Genomic DNA, 17,012 nt, shown 5'->3' with positions numbered 1-17,012 from the left:
ATGTTCACCCTTTCCTTGCAGGGAGCAACTTCCCCCCCCCACACACACACACACTAACACAGGGACACAAAAAAACATAACTTATGATTGTGTTTGTGTACCGGGCCCAGGGACAACTTAACAAATTGCCATGACATAATTGTAATATTGCTTACCGTATGTCACATTGCTAATCTGCGTAGCTTGGTTTACATTCGTCTGCTCTGCATGGAGGTCAATCATCGGGGAAAGTGCTCTCACTCAGATTCATTGAATTAAGCCTGCATGCATAAAGAAGATGGAGAATAGCTGTGAGCACTTTGTGTGTACGATGTGCATAATTCCCTTCATTTGGGTCCATCTTTTTATTATGCCTAAAGGATATTTTGATCTACAGACTATAGACAAGCACGCGATAAGTATAATAGATACAGCGGATTACTAAAACAAATATGTTAACAACATATGCTACATAAATTAACACCCATTATCTTGTGCGTGCGTGTGCTTAAGAGACATTCTATTCATCCCTAAGGACAAAAGCAGACGTGATAAACAAAACAGAGAGGACTTTAAACACCATCAAAAGATAATTTCATGTATTTTGTATGCTATTCGTCATTTTCATCCTTCATTGTGTTGTGAATGTGATGATGTAAAGAGATGCTTTTCAAGGTGATGATGACTTCTTCGTGTGTAATTAAACCTCCAAGAAGGCTATAGCAATATACTGTATGAGAAACTATTTCAATCTGTGGAACTCGTGTGTGTGTGTGTGTGTGTGCGTGTACATTAATTCCAATCGATGCATGGGTGTCCTGGGTATACAAGTATATGTAGCATGGTGAGTGTGTGAGGTGAATAGCAATGGGCTCTGTTGAAGATACAGTCTCTGCTGCCATCTATAGGCAGTGAATCTAGATGAGAAATGTGATGCATTCTGTTCCTCATTTCAAATAGGTAGCAGGTTTGTACAATATTAACGCAAATTGCCAGGCCACCAACGATTGAAGACTTGAGCTCTTTTCCGCCTCATGGCATAGAAATGACTTGCAGTCCAGTCGGTGTAAATCAAAGCTGTAGTGCGGCCCGGGTCCATGTCTGGGTTTTATAACTCAGATTGATTGGGATTATATAATGATGCCGGTGACTGGCTGACTCCGCTCAATGAGTCTGTAAAAGCCAGGGAAGCTTCCCGCGAGAGCACAGGTTGTAAAAGCGCCTTAACAGATAAAGGCCAATTCGCTCGAGGTGGAGCGAAAAGGCCACCAGCTGAGGCTGTGAAATCAGACTGAAAGCGAATTGGAGTACACGCCGGACGTTTTATTGTGCAATTCATGCGGCACTTCCATTTATGTTGTAACTTTCAGTTGGATTGATGTCACATTTGAAAACCAAGATGGCTGCCTTGTTGCATCATTAACAGTTTTTATCTGTTTCCCGTGCACCTTTTGATATTGTGGAGGAGAAACTAATACATTTAATTTACTAGATTGTTTGCATCATGGCCAAAGACTAGCATGAATTAATATGATTTATGATATTTTCCTTCTCAGACAAACACTTTCATTCTCTAAATCAATGCGTAATGTCAAAAAGCAAATGTAATGTGGCTTATTACACACTCACTTCCCAAACAAACAAACACCAGCAAAAATGAGTGGCCCTGAAGTCTTAACAAGGCTCAATACGGAACTAGTTGACCTGCAGCCCACCACATACTGAGCGCTATGACCCAAAACGACTTAATAACTACATAACTACATATATTTAAGTATTACGTATTTATGTTAAGTCAAAAAGAAAAAATTCTATCCTTAAACATTACTGTTAAAAATTGCACTTCCAATAAAGTATTACCAAAACCAGTTATTTTCATGTTTTCAGGATAAGTTACTAATAAAGTAACTTGTAATCTAATTCAGTTGCTTTTAAAATAAAGTAATCAATAGATACTTTTACAATCAAGTACTTGTAATCAAAAACTTAGTACATTTAAAATAAAGTAATCTGTCAACAAAATCAAGTACTCAATAAAGTAACTAAGTAACTTTTCCATGTCGCTGTGGCAAGACTGTTCACTGTACACCAAGCAATGATGTACTGCACATCGGCTGGCGGGCTGCAGCGGAAAAACTGCAACCCTGTATCAGGTTTTTAGGCACACAATGTATTGTAATGGATTGATTGATTGATTGACTGACTTTGTATAAGCAAAATACTAATAACAATAGAAGGAAAAAAGAAACAAAACAAGACAATGTTGTGCTAATGTAGTTTTCTTTTTTTTAAAGATGTTTTGCAAAATGTCAATTGTGTAATCTTGTAGTTTTTAATAAAGCATGAGTAGCATCTAGTCAACTAACATTATTGTACTAATTAATTTAACAAAGTTTTACAGTATATATTTTTTAAAAAATGTACAATGATAGAATAAAATACTTCTATTGTGTTCTAATTTTCATTTATTTTTCATTAATATTTCAAATTGAATTGGCAAATTGATTTATTGTAAATATCCATCCATTTATTTTTTTATACCTCTGACCATCAATAGGGTCATGGGTGAGCTGAATTTGGGCAAGAGCCTCAACTGGTTGCGAGCTGATCACAGTTTATTGTAAATGAAATAAAACAATATTAATAAAATAAGTTTATTATTTACTTATATAATACAATTTAGAAACTAGATATGAAATAAAATATTAATGATACAATGAAATATTTATTAAAATAAATAAATAACCTTACCCTAGTGAGGATAAATGGTATAGAAGATGGATACTGTAGCCCTTGAACACAAAGGACCTCTTTGTGGGCCTCTGCAGCATGTTCAGGTGCTGTAAGTCACATGTTGTGACGGGATCTTCAAAATTTCCTACTTTTCCAGGTGACCTGAATGCACCATTATCGTGTTTCTCTTGAACTCTTTACACTGAAATGTGCCCATTAGCACTTAAACAACTGGACGCCATTCTGCAGTGAGCTGTGGAGCACATTATCTCTCCAAGTTCTATTCTAAAGAGCTAATATGATTCCATTTTCCTGCTTTTTGATTTCACGCGCAACACATTTCCGGATGTGCGCCGTTTTCATCAGAAGTGTTGTGCAAGTTAATGTAGTGTGGTAAAGGAGGTCTTTGTTAAATGGACCGCAAAACCTGAAGGTGTCCTCAATGGTTGGACACTTATTAGGAGCATACGACAAGCACCTGAATCGAATAAAGAACCCGCTGAGAAAAGCTCTTATGAGGCGGACTTCATTCAAATCTATACATCCATTTTCTAGAAAGCTGAATTGAGAGATGGGATACAACCTGAACTGGTCGCCAGCCGATCACAGGGCATTTGTACACTCAAGGATCATGGAATATGAACCCAGTTGGGTTTGGAGGTCAGCAAATTCTGACCAATTCCAGGAGAGTTCAAAGTAAACATGGTGCATCAGCATTTGGTTGTTATGCTGCAACAAAATGGGATGAGTTGCCAACACAGATTAAGTTTGCTCCAAATGTAAATGCTTTTAGATCCTGGTTAAAAACTTTGCTTTCTTCCCCATACCTGTGATTAAGGTCTTTTAGAGCATTTCTATAATATTTTTTTCCTAAATCATGCTCTTGTGCTGTATGTTCTTTTAGTATTTTTGTTAATCGCTTTACTTTGCTTTGAAATGTCTTAAATTATTCTGCTGCTCAAGTGTCTTAAATGTGTTTGTCTTTAAATGTTGTATTTTGTCTTTGAATGTTGTTTTGTAACTATGTGAAGCAAATCGAGTTACCTTGTGCATGGAAGGCGCTTTATAAAATAAAGATGCCTTAATTAATAAGAGCATGTTGGGTGTTGTTTAATGACCCTGAGTGCCCTTTTATGTAGATGTTATCAACATATTATTTCTATTGGTCTGAAAGCGGGCGATGACTTTGCAGCGGACACTTAATAAAATTACATTTTCGTCTGAAGAATTTACAAAGCAAATAAAAGTCTGAGTCAGAGTGTCTGATAAGTTTCAAAAAGCAGATCAGTTTAGTTTGAAAATATAAAAATATATATATATATATGAGAGAGAGAGAAAATAAAAAAAATTAAAATTAAATGTGGCTAGTGATTAGCACCTCTGCGTCATTCTGAGGATGAGGGTTCAATTCCCAGGTCTGACCTTGTGGTGTGGTGTTTGCATGTTCTTTGTAGATTCTCTCCAGGATGAAAGATGTTGTTTCAAACTGCAAACACTTCCTTCAACAAAGCCGATGAGTGATGTGAAACGTTAATCATTACTCATGTTCAAATGAACAGCTTTTTGTGAGAGCAGATGTGATTAACTTTTGGTGCTATTTTAGTAACACAATTATGCCACTGTTTGATTATCTCAACACACTAACTTGTTGTTAATTAGCTTCTCATAACCAGAAAAAAACCTTTCATTTTCTATGCTTATCTTCTTCTTCATGGTCGTGGGTGGCTGGAGCCTATCTGAGCTGACTTTGGGTGAAATGCTGACTACACCCTGGACTGGACTCCATGTAATCGCAAGGCCAAAATAAAAGGCAGACAACCATAACATTCATACTCAAATTTACACAGTCACTGATTAGTAACTAAACCCACACTGCCCGCCTGCACAGATAGATATTTGCCTCTTAGCCAAAATGTGCAATGCTACCAAAACAAAAGTGTTACCATAGCTTTGTTAAGACTGTGAACTAACTACCACAAAATTCGTAATGAATCTGTGTCTTTTTCAGAACATGGTACATTTTTATTTCCAGATTCTGGTGGTTTGTAGGCTGGTACAAAACACAATGTATTCGCCAAAAATGTGTTTTCCAAGTGACGATATTTAACACTTATCTTAGATGAGACCGTGTGTTTTCCCCATGTGCTTAAATACATGACTAGCATTCTTACAAACGCCCACAAGAGGGCAACTTCAGATCACAAATGTTAAAGACATATATTACTGTACAGTTCTTCCGCTGACACGAGTCTGTAAATTCAAATGATTAAATGGTATTTCTAGTGTATTCTTAAAAGATCCCGACGGGTATCCCCTTTAGTTCTTTCGCCACAAATCCTTGTAGGCGAGTTATACATTTTCAGCACCATGGACAGAGTCAAATCAGCACCAAGGACAGAGCTACGACGTTCTGCTGTCGACAAGACTACAGAATAGAATTCTTAACACCACGAGATGTCATCGTTTGACACTCAATTTAGTGAAACAGCGTTTCTCCTCACACCGTCGTTTGGCTGCGTTACTCGAATGTAGGCCAACATGGCGGCCGCACAGTTCTTGTTTGCCTATCGTGGCCCACTAACGACAAAAGAGGGGGGATAGTTCAAGGAGAGCTTAGCTAGCTGGGATTTCCTAACACCCGAGGGAAGTTTGGGGGAGGAATTCGCCATCACTCGCCTATGACACCCAGGACTGCGTCACTATATGCACGTCAGAGGGGTAGGGGTGGGGGTGGGATAGAGTAATTTAAAAAAAAACGCTTGTAACGTGAATCCCTACAAGATCAGCGAGACCCCCGTGTCTATTTCTTTCTCCTTGTAGACATTAAACGCATCGATATGAAGGTCATATAGTCAGCGACACCCCTAACCTATTAGTCTTACATGAAAACTTGGTAGTATGTCTCCACTAATATATATATATATATTTTTTTTTTTAACACAGAAAATTCCAGAATGCGTTTTATAATTGTCGGTGTGCAAAACGTATAAAATGTAATGTAGGCTGCCTGCAAGAAACAAAGTCAATATGAAATGCAGCCCTCCTGTTAATGAAACGCTCGAAATGGACCAATCTTCATGCAGGAGCACAGCTTGCCCAATGCAGATGGCATTGCTGGAAGGTTGGATCGTGGGTAAAAAAAATAAATAAATACTATGCTTTGGGATTTTGTATATTGGAGAATTTGAATAACTCCCCTGTGGAGCGTGTGGCAATGCATTCAAGCACTGTGAGTGTATGAAATCATCGCGTATATTCAGTAATCAAAAGGATTTATTTACACAAACCAACTCACACAACTAGACCATAAACAGTGATTATTTCGTTATGTGCCTCTTTTCACATCACGACCTGTTCACGTTTTTGTCACGCCTTTGTTATAATGAAAAACAAAATGAATTTGTCATTAGCGCGTAGAGTACATCGTGATGTTGCCCTGTTTCAAGCCATTTTGCTCGCCGTAGCAGGTGACATCGAGCCGGGGGGTGATCAATATAGTGGAGGAGGCTGGCGATGGGGGTGGAGGCGCGTGCAGGGGGGTGGGATGGGAGGGGACGGGAAGGAAGGGGTACGTGACGGTCTCAGCCGCACTGTTGGTGGAGATCATCGTGAGGAAGGCCCACCGTAGTGATCATTGCAAGATATCTCTGCTCTTAAAAACGCGATAGTTTCACTCGCCCGACCACGAAGCGGACAAGTCGAGGCTATTTGTAAATAGGTAAGGACACCTTTTGTAATCGTTAATTGGCTTATAATAGTAATTTCTCGGCGTGTTTAGCGGCCACCGCAATTTGAAGACGCCGTGGAATCGGCGTTAACATAGTGAATACTTTACGTTTCAAATGTTAATGCTGTATGTTGCTATTATAAATGCCCTCAACCGCTCACTATACGACTGCACGTCATCAAATAATTCATCTACAGCATACGCGATGGCGTCCGATTTTAATTTAAATAGCATATTCCATTTGTGCGTAAATTGGTGCAACCTATGGGGTAACCCTGCATGTATGTTTAACACCGTGATGCGTGTAGAAATGGAAGTGTTCCCATCCCCCAGTAATAAATGCCACCTCCATGAATATGGTGTGCAGTCCCCATAAAAAAAAAAAAGGCCTGGGTTTGTTCCCAGGCAGGCATCTCCCCACTACTGAGCGTAGCATTACAAGTGAGCAATAATTAATGACCCCCTCCACAATTAACCATTTCATTGAAATCGTTTCGCTTTTCAATATTTAATGCATGGGGGAGGATGTTGAAAAGAGCCGTGAATGCATGAGTGAACACAGTGGTTATATTCCTACACGCCTGTTGGCCGGACTGCAGCTATCACGATCCACCACAGGGGGCGTTGCAGCTCCCATTTCCCCCAACCCCCTATGGACCCACGGCATATTATCAATTAACCTGTTATCATGATGATAGTTAACTCTTTCAGTGGCTGGTTAGTATGAGACCCTTAACATGGCTATGCACGGTGAATGACTACACATGTTTCTTTGCCCACAGTTGCTTCGCCAAGATGGATGTGTTCATGAAGGGTTTGTCCAAAGCCAAGGAGGGTGTGGCTGTGGCTGCAGAGAAGACCAAGGAAGGAGTTGCCGTGGCGGCTGAGAAGACTAAAGAAGGAGTTATGTTCGTAGGTAAGACGAAATCTGGAATTGACATCCACTGTACAGTAAGGAAATTGATATTCCTATGTGCTGTGTGACTAAGAACTATTGGTCACACTATATCGGAATATTTTAATAAATTTTAAAACACATTATGTTAACGTAAAAGATGGATGCACCGGGTAAAAAAAAAGTTTTGGCCGCAGCATTAAATCTATTACTCATTCCGCAAGACAAATGATCAATGCGAGTGTTTAACGTATGCAGATCGATGCACTGTGCCATTAATTATAGAGGCCGTTTCAACAACCAGCTACTAAATAGCATCAATACCAGTAGTTGTAAGATATAGTGCACTGTGGTGAGGAGCCATCGTAGCTGATGCGATGCTCTGAATATCCTTATGGCCTTTCGCCTCACTTGACGGCGCTACAAGCAGGAGATGGGGTGGGGGTGGAGAAGCACGTGCCACATGTCTGAGCACTTGATGGCAGCCAAAGCCAATGGGCGGGGGAAATGAACGTACAGTATACGGTTTACAGAATTGTTGCATCATGTCAAAAAAGTAACGTAAATGCAATTAAACAGATGCAGTGAAAAACGAGCAAACTGAAATTATGCTAATTTGAGAGATGTGCATCAGATAAAGACTACCCAAAACATACATTTCCATGTACATTTTTCTGTGTATTTGTCGACTTGGCTTTATTGTACTGGGCAGCCAGCAAAGAGAGATCGGTATATCCGGCGCAGACTGCCATTTTCATTTCAAAGTCCTAGACAAAGCCAAATAGATTTGTAGTTCATCCTTTCTCTACATTTTCTGTGACTTTAGAAACCCATTTCCCCTCCTTAAATATTGGTCTAGTCTTGAATTGCACAGCTTCAGGTACAGTATATCCATGCATCTTCCTTTGCGGGAAGGCCCAAAATGGAAACCCCTGGTGGTTGCCATCACTGATACGATCACACTCCCTACAGGTGCACCCAGGCATGATTGTGGAGACAAAAGTAGAAGTTGTCAGATGTATCCGCAATGAGATCTTATCTGAAATCCTATTACTGGTGTGCCTGTCACTCATCATGAGCCGCAAACATGTCACGCGGCAGTCAAACTGCTTGCTGGCTCCTTTTCACATCCTCCAGAGTCATCTCTGCTTGTTGCTGTACACAAAATGGAACACAGCACCCTAGTGTGTCTGTGCTTCTGCATCCTGTTGTTGTTGACGCTGTACTTCAGTCATTCTCAACCAATCTTCGTTTGTCTAAGACAATGATGTGTAGTTACAGCCAGAATAATTAAATGCTGGTTTATTAGATGGCAGAAGCCAAGGTACATGATAGTAAACCTACGTATCCACCTGTCTCCCTGCATGTTACATATGAAACATTAATTATACATGTGCACAATCAGATCAAATGACTTTGTAAGCAATGTTTATTATCGCCATTGATCAGTATCCATAGACACTGTTAGTGACGTTATCAATTTGCCCTATCACCTTGCAGTTGTGTAAAACTGCATTGACTCATATAGAGTAAGAGTGTTTACAATGTTTCGGACACTAGTGAGGACAAGCGCTGCAGATAATGGATGGCTGGATGGGATATATACAGTATCTTACAAAAGTAAGCACACCCCTCAGATTTCTGCAGATATATACTTTCATGGGACAACACTGACTAAATTACACTTTGACACAATGAAAAGTAGTCTGTGTACAGCTTATATAATAAACGTATTGCTCCCTCAAAATACTGCCATTAATAGCAAATATCCTGGCAACAAAAGTGAGTCCACCCCTAAGTGAAAATGTGAGGCGTGTACTTGAGTGAAATACTGGACAGACAGATAGATAATGATACGATAATTCTTGCTTATCAAAAGAAGCTAAAGATTATGTATACAGACCTGATAACTGTGGAGCTGTTATTTATTTGGGGTATGTATTTCGGGTAAACCGCAAAACACATCAGAGTTTGCCTTCTTTAGCAATAGCCATCAATTATGGGAGTGTAGTAGTAATTCTTCCTGCGCACTCCACTCGTGTGTTTTCACATGGATGCATTTCCTCGATTTAGGTTTGCTCCGAGGCTGCCGTTTGTAGAAAGCTTCATCATTTGACTTCCCCTCCGCTGGCTTTCAATGGTCCTCAGGGACCAATAATGCATGTGGATGCTACCCAGTTACTTCCAGAGCCCCGTGAGATCAGATTCAGGACCACTGGGCATATACTGGAGTAGATTGGTCAAATAGCTCAGTGAAGTAAAGTGCAGATGGATGAGAGCTGCCAAAAGGTTAAACAATTGAACAATGATGTGGTTGTATTTCAAACCAGCAGTAAAGTTGATTAAGTCTCTTAAATAAATTGCTCCCTGGTGCCTTCATATCTGTGGCCAGTTTGGAGATGTGAGCTATGTGGGAGTCTTTAAATATCTGTGAAACTAATCATTACATGGCCCAGTACTTTCACAGACAGCTCGTAATTACAAGAGTAGAACAACCCGAAACTGCTGCTACTAGTTGTTACAAGGTTTTAATGGCCTACCATGTCAGGTTAGGATCTGCCCATTGTTTTTAATACCAGGTGGCCGTTCCATGCACCACGCTTATCTCATGTTTAAAAATCGACTCCGATCATAACATAAGCAGACAGGATGTGATGAAACTGCATTGTGATAAGCGCTTTATAAAATTAGAAAAAAACGTACAATCTCTTTTCCCCCTCTTTCTCTGCGTGACATGCGCACACTCATGGCGCTCAACAAGGCTCTCTAAAACGACCAGCTCTTAGAAAGGAAGACTCATTTTGGGGTTCTAAGCATAGCATGCTAGCTAACTGCATGTCGTAATTGCACTGGATAGCCACTAATCCCAACAAAGGCACTAAAGTTCTTATATAGTGAGGATGGGGCGATGTCAGGATGTCAGACGCCAAAGTACATCAGGTGCCGTTTTAGCCATAGCCCAAAAAAATGTATAGTAAAACAAAATTCTGAATCACTTCTTGAATCTTGGTCTTGATTTAAATCACATTTTGGATGCTAAATAATATTTTAGTGCACCATATCTTTGGCATATTTTCTGCTCGTCTGGAGTATCTTTTTCCATTTTTGGTATAACACAGGCAGTGATCCTTATGTTTCTGGAAAACAAACAATCAACTTCTAATAAAATCTAGTGATAACATTTTTATACAGTGTCCCACCCGGTTCTTACTAGACTATCATCACAGATTATCATTATACATTAGGAAATGAAAGTCTGCCGGGACTGACTGTTTGGTTTCAGGCGGGCTGATGCAATTTTGGACTAAGGACCAGACAATATATCACATTTACACTCCAGCTCAAGATCCTTTAGGGCTTTGAATAAATGTGTTATTCTGGTCATGGCGGAGACACAAGCTTGTCATTTTGAGGTGGTCTGATATAAGTGACGCAGACCTTTCACTCATCTTTGAAGAGATTTTTGTAGAGTGGTCAGGAGGTTCTCTGCCACTTTTGAAATGGGATTGAAGATCTATACTTTTCCGCAGAGCTCATCAGAGCTGAGATTGAGATAGGAATATTTAAATTTTTTATTGGAATCAATAAATCAACAAAATGCTGAGCTCTGAGTGTCTTTACCATCATCGGAGGCTCAGCAACTTTTTCAAAGAGAATGACCATTAATCATTCTCTCATCTTCTCATCATATGGATCATTTCTAAAATAACCTGAAGATACCTAGCAAGGTCCACAAAACAAAGGCAATTTTACTGTCAGATTAAATGCTAGTATTAGATTATGTTAACAGTTTATTGTGTCTAAATGATTTCTATTTCACTTTTTTGTTAACTAGGCAACAAGGCCAAAGACAGTGTCGGCACAGGTGAGTTTTTATTTGGATTATTATTCCAGTTGCCATAATTCGATTCAATCTTGCAACACTCTGCTCTAAACCATGATTGTTGTGACGTGTGCAATGGGAATCATCATCCTGTGCATACATTTGAACTTTCAAGCGGATTCTATTTTTGAATACTTATTATCTGTGTGCATAGTGGCTGAGAAGACCACTGGAGCGATGGAGAACATTGCTGCCGCTACTGGCCTTCTGAAGAAGGACGAATTCCCATCTGACATGAACGTATGTACATGATGCAACAGTTATCCCCCCCCCCCCCCAAGACATTATATGATGATGTATTTTATTTATTTTTTCTATGTGAATAATTGTAACTATTGACTTAGTATTTAAAAATCAGGATCTTTCAGTTTAACACTGATGTCAGGCAAATCCGTCAAATCCAAAAGCATTTTTGACATTGAAATATGAATCGCAATTGACTTGATCAAGGCTTTTGAACCTGTATTTTGTTCCTTAAATCAAACACTAAACATCACATACTATAATAAAATAATAAAAATATTACTTTTTTATTATTATTTTTTTTAAGATGTCTGAGTAAGTAAGCACCCACAGTTACTTTATGATCTATTTCTCTATTCTCACTATACAACCTAGTTCAATTGAATGTTTGTCTTTTTATTCTAGATTGTTGTAACCCTCATTGTGACCCACGTCTGGAATCAATTCATGTTCACAATCATGCCGTTCACCCGAAATGACCTCCCCATGCATGAGCGCTGTCACATGTTGACATATTGTCGAGCTCTGGCTGGCTGCGAGTGAAACCGAGCTCTTCGACCTTTTCTAAGCCTTCATCCTCGCAGTTGGAGCCTCTGCACTGCCTCGCTAAGATGTAGTAAACCTTACTGGCTTGTTTACAGTTCTGGGGGGAGCAACACCTCTGCTCGTTTTTACATCCTGGCAAAAGGCTGCTTACAAACAATGTTTCGATTTGTCAATTAGAGCTCATCAAAACCAGCCTGTGTGCCAACTTAAAGTGATGTTCAAAAAAAGAGTCGTTTTATGTTAGCTTTCACTCAGGGAGTCTGTGCAGTGGCTTCCCTTGCAGCAAGATTGAGCACATAGGATTATGGCCTGTTCTCCGACCTAATTGATTTGATTAGCCGGGGTTTAAAAATAAGAGTTGTGACCCACTAGCTTTGTATTCAGGTCTCATTGTCACACAGCCAGTGATGAGCAAACTCCTGAGAAAGGAAATAGTTGATGCTTTGTGAATAAACTATTGTGTCAACGTACGGTACTCTAACTACTACTACTAATAATAATAATAATAATCAGATTTTATTTGTAATGTATTTCACATTTCATGGAAATCTCAAAGTGAGTATTCCACCTCTATTACCGGTTCTAGTTTAACACATCAGATTACCTTTGATTTTCTGGCACTGAATCCTAGGAAGACAGCTAGTTGTGCAAAACAGTCACTTTACAGGAGACCCGAAAAATGAAACGTTTCATCATCAGAGAGCAATGAAGGCATTTTTAATAGTTTAGATTGGTCAATAATTTGAAAAATGACACCCACACGTGTCGACTGACCAATAGTATAGATTTTTGGGAGAAGAAAAATATCAAATTTACCAAATTGTGACTTAAGAGGTTTCAGACCAATGCCAGCAATATGTAAATTTCATATGCTAATTTTTGCCCATTTTTCTCTCTGTTGTAAAGTAGCAAATAATAAACAAAATTAAATTTAAAAATACTAAAGGATCACATATTGTAAACCAGCTACATGCTTTGCCTGTATTTAATATCTTTATTGTTGAAAGCGTTATGGGACACATACAAAAATATGTTATTTTAGTCACTATGTACATTTTTAAATTAATCAGCTGATGCATCATGGTAATTTTATTCCGCCAAATATCTGCAATGCATCGACCTATGAAAATCCATATTTGTCAGACCCTTTTTTATAGCAATGCAGAGCTAATCTGCATCTTTCGAATAACATAATTTGCCTCTCATAGGTGGCGTATTCTTTCTTTTGGTATTTTTGTTGACGTGTGCAAGTAGAAAGTAGCATTTATGCAGTTGTGGGAGTGAACAGGTCTATATTGTAGTTTGGGTATGTCTGTTCAGTCCTCCATATTTTCAGCCTTCATATTTGTTTTCTCTCTGTGCCATGCAGCCTGAGGAGTACGGACAGGAGGCCACGGAGGGCCAGTCAGAGGGAATGCTGGAGCCAGAAGGAGAGACATATGATGACTCCCAGCAGGTGATCAGCTTGCACCAAAAAAATTCACACGTCTCATGCATCACACTGTGGAGTCCTATGTATTTTTTTTTTTTATGTTTGCAGGCTTTTTGAAACACTAAAACATTTTGCTTTAACAATCAGTGAGTCACTTCCCGTAGATGAGAGGCCCGTCAGTATTCATCGACTCCATATGCGCATTAGTGTATCTTTGCAGTGTTCATACTTTCGCTCTTATCATCCACAGGCTAGCCTGTTGATAATACTGCCCATTTAGGGGCGGAGCCAGAACATTTTCAGTGGGTTGGCCTAAAGATGATATGTGCATATGCACACGTACATGTTCATACATGCTTGGCTGTACAGCGCCCAAGGCAGAGAAGTCATTGTTTATCATACAATCTGCAATGAAGGTTTTATGAAACAAAATGCACACATAAACAAAAACTTGCTCTAAGTAAAAAGCAACATTTTGCTGACCTTAAATGAGTAGTTAATGCCAATTTCTTTACTACTCCATAGAGTACTTCTATCTCATGCACTGATTAGCTAGCTAACAGCCAAACAAAGTAATCAATTGTCACAAACTGCAGACGCCGTTTAGCATATTGCCAATATCATATCCAAGAAGCACAATGACGCAACATCTAAATTCTTTACTATTCTAAATGTTGCTTTTTCCTTACATGTGTTCTTGCTTGTATTATAAGTAAGTTGGAGAAGATTGGTATACATGTTTAATAATGCCAACTACAAGGATCCAATATTTCGCTGTTATGAAAATGCCACCACCACCATTGGCCACCACGTAGATTCGCCCCTGTAACAATATATTTGTGCATAATTTTGAGTCACGCCGTCTTGTAGATTACAATCATACTGAGAGGTGTTTATGTTTGTTTAGCGGGATCAAATATTTTAAACACCCCCGAGTATGACTCACTAAATCGCTGCAAGCTACACTCACAGCCTTGTGAAATTATCTCTGTCACTACAAATTATTATCTCTTAAAAGTCCAAATGTTTTGCTGTGGCTCATTTGCTTGCACAATAAATAAACCTGCGGGGTTGGGTGGGACAGCACAGAGCAAGTGTGACACAAATGGTTTATTTTTGGAAATTGCCAGCCCAGGGAGCGAGTCACTATCCTGAATATATTGATATAAAATCCGTTTACATTAATTTCACACATTTTTGCAGTGTTTTACTTGAATTGGAAAAGGAAAGAAATGTTTTCTATTTAACATTGCAGAAGATTAAAATGTTAAAAATGACTTTCATTTTATCCCTTGATTTTGTCATTTTCCTTTCCTTCTCCTTTGCATTTTAGATTAAAATATTAATCTTTATCTCATTAAATCTAAATTTGTCATGTTTCCATTTCCCTGTCATTTCTTCCACGTGACTGCATCAGTCAGCCAAATGAACAAAACTGCATTTTTCCATAATTCACATTCCTGCCAGGCAGTGGGCTCATCCCATCCATGTTCTCTTCTTCCTCCTCCTGCATGTCCTTCCCCTCCCCCATCCCTCTACACTCAGCAGTGCACACGCTCATGGTCTGAATGGGTGTGGTGATGACGTCCACAGCCATAGTGCATTGTGGGTAACGTCAGGGTCTCCCTGCATTGCTGTAGAGAGTCTGGAGTGGGGACAATTTGCATTAATCCTCTCTCTGGCTGGATTGATGGGGAAAAAAAAACTTCTGTTCATTTTAATGTAGACATCAAATGACCCAGGAGTATTACACAGCCTGTGAATTTAAGGTCGTCATAATGTGAGGAGGCGTGAGCAGATAGAAGGATGTTGGGGATGAGCTCACGACTCGTCCTTGAAGCTCTTGTACAGCCTGGTGCTGCCCTCTATAGGCTGTACAGAGACATTGAATTAAATATTCGTGTACTGACGTCATCTTTCAGATTTGTGCATGCTGGGCCACAAAACTGAAACCTTTGAGTGATATTGAATTATTTGTTTTTAGAGCTTATGCCGTCATATGGGTGGCTTATTTAGCTACATAAAAGGCCAAAAACGGTTTTCTATTATGAACAACTGAAAACACAGTATTGAAATTCACATAATTTTGCATGTGAGCATGCTAAACGCCAAAAGGCTGACATGGATTACATAATACAGTAATCTGATGCAAGAGTCCTGTAATTTTTATTACAATAATGTATTCATTTTTATTTCGTATATATTTTTAAAAAATATATTTGATTAAAATAATCCACCCATCCATCCATACTGAAATAAAAAAATATTCAAATTTCTTATTAAAATTAATACACATTTAAATTCTAAATTCTTAAGCCGCCGTTAACTAACCGGCCATTAAATATGCGTTGTTCAAAACACGGTTAGTCACGCTGTTTGTTAACGACACCGTCAAAGTTAACCGTGCCGTTTACGTCCCTGGTTAGCACCGACCGATATATCCCACAATTCCTCTTTTTGTTTACCCTTGAGTTTAGAACAAAATAAGTTCTACGCTACGTTTGTGGTAGTATGACATCACAGCAATCTGATTGGACATAGAACTTTAATATGACGTTATGACGTCCTTGCTATTCTCAATGCTCTAAACATAAGTCTATGATTTGTTCTATAATTCGTAATTATTGTGTCTGACAACGAAAACTTTGTAATGGCGGAATTACTGGTAAAGTTCTTGTCTTGGATGTACAGTTTGGCAATTGTACCCCATATACAACAGCTCATCACATGACATGTTTGTTCACCCCACAGGAGAGCCAAGACTACGAGCCAGAAGCATAAAAGCATCAGTGCGAGCCACCATTCAACCAGCAGCACAATAATATTTATAATAATAAAAAGGACAAATACTATTCCAATTATTCTCCTGTTTAAAAAAAAAAACAAGAATTTCCCCTGAAAAACGTTCTTCCTTCAAGACAAATCTTTTATGATTATATATTGTAAATGTTATTAATGTAATGTGTTGGGTGTCGGTATTTATTGAGCTGTAGGATCGTCCTTCACTGTCTCATTTCCTTGATTCCCTCCCAATGAAATGAGACCAGAAGCAGGGCTTGTGAATGTGTACTTTGTGTGTATATGTATTTAGAAATTGTGTAATAGATGTTCATCAACTTCCAATGAGACATTGGGAGCAGAAAAAAGTCGTCCAAGTTGCAAGCAGATATTAATACAATGATATCCTCTTTTAAGTGTCGACAATGCCTGTTTGTGGGGTTCTTTTGTTTTTGTTTTTCTTGCAATTCCTTTTGGAACTTTTTTGAATGTTTTTAAAGTAAGAGTTTTTGGGTTTATTTTTTATTTTGTATCTTTCTAGTTGCTCGTGAAATCATTCCAGTAAAAACTATCTGTTGGACATGGACAGTATACATGTTTGTGTGTGGGCGTGTTTGTGTGTACTGACGATTTTAACAACTTAAAGTCAATATATTATGTCTTGAAATCATAATGGTTGTCATATCAAAAATGTGCTTTAAATTGCAGGACTTGTCAATAAAAAGGTTTATGTGTTAAGCCAAACATGCAAATCCTCTGTAAATAAAAAAAAAAAAAGTGAAAAAACAATTTGCTT

The 17,012-nt window shown here is 38.8% G+C and overlaps 1 protein-coding gene and 1 long non-coding RNA gene across 4 annotated transcripts in view; one reads left to right on the top strand and one right to left on the bottom strand.

Annotated features, from left to right (window-relative positions):
- LOC144059095 (uncharacterized) overlaps positions 1-17,012 on the bottom strand; it is a 101,666-nt gene that overhangs the window by 78,052 nt on the left and 6,602 nt on the right. For all 3 annotated transcript variants that reach the window (XR_013295564.1, XR_013295563.1, XR_013295565.1), the window contains exon 4: positions 156-260. This is a non-coding gene — a long non-coding RNA (uncharacterized LOC144059095). The remainder of the gene's footprint in view (positions 1-155; positions 261-17,012) is intronic.
- On the top strand, positions 6,269-17,005 carry sncb (synuclein, beta). The gene is made up of 6 exons (XM_077577942.1): positions 6,269-6,430; positions 7,222-7,355; positions 11,170-11,199; positions 11,372-11,457; positions 13,376-13,462; positions 16,190-17,005. Exons 2-6 carry the CDS (start codon positions 7,235-7,237, stop codon positions 16,217-16,219), a joined length of 354 nt encoding a protein of 117 aa, XP_077434068.1. The 5' UTR covers positions 6,269-6,430; positions 7,222-7,234; the 3' UTR covers positions 16,220-17,005.

This window comes from Vanacampus margaritifer, chromosome 10, assembly GCF_051991255.1.
Source record: "Vanacampus margaritifer isolate UIUO_Vmar chromosome 10, RoL_Vmar_1.0, whole genome shotgun sequence".
Taxonomy (NCBI): domain Eukaryota; kingdom Metazoa; phylum Chordata; class Actinopteri; order Syngnathiformes; family Syngnathidae; genus Vanacampus; species Vanacampus margaritifer.
This window is presented reverse-complemented; position numbering and strand designations above follow the sequence as displayed.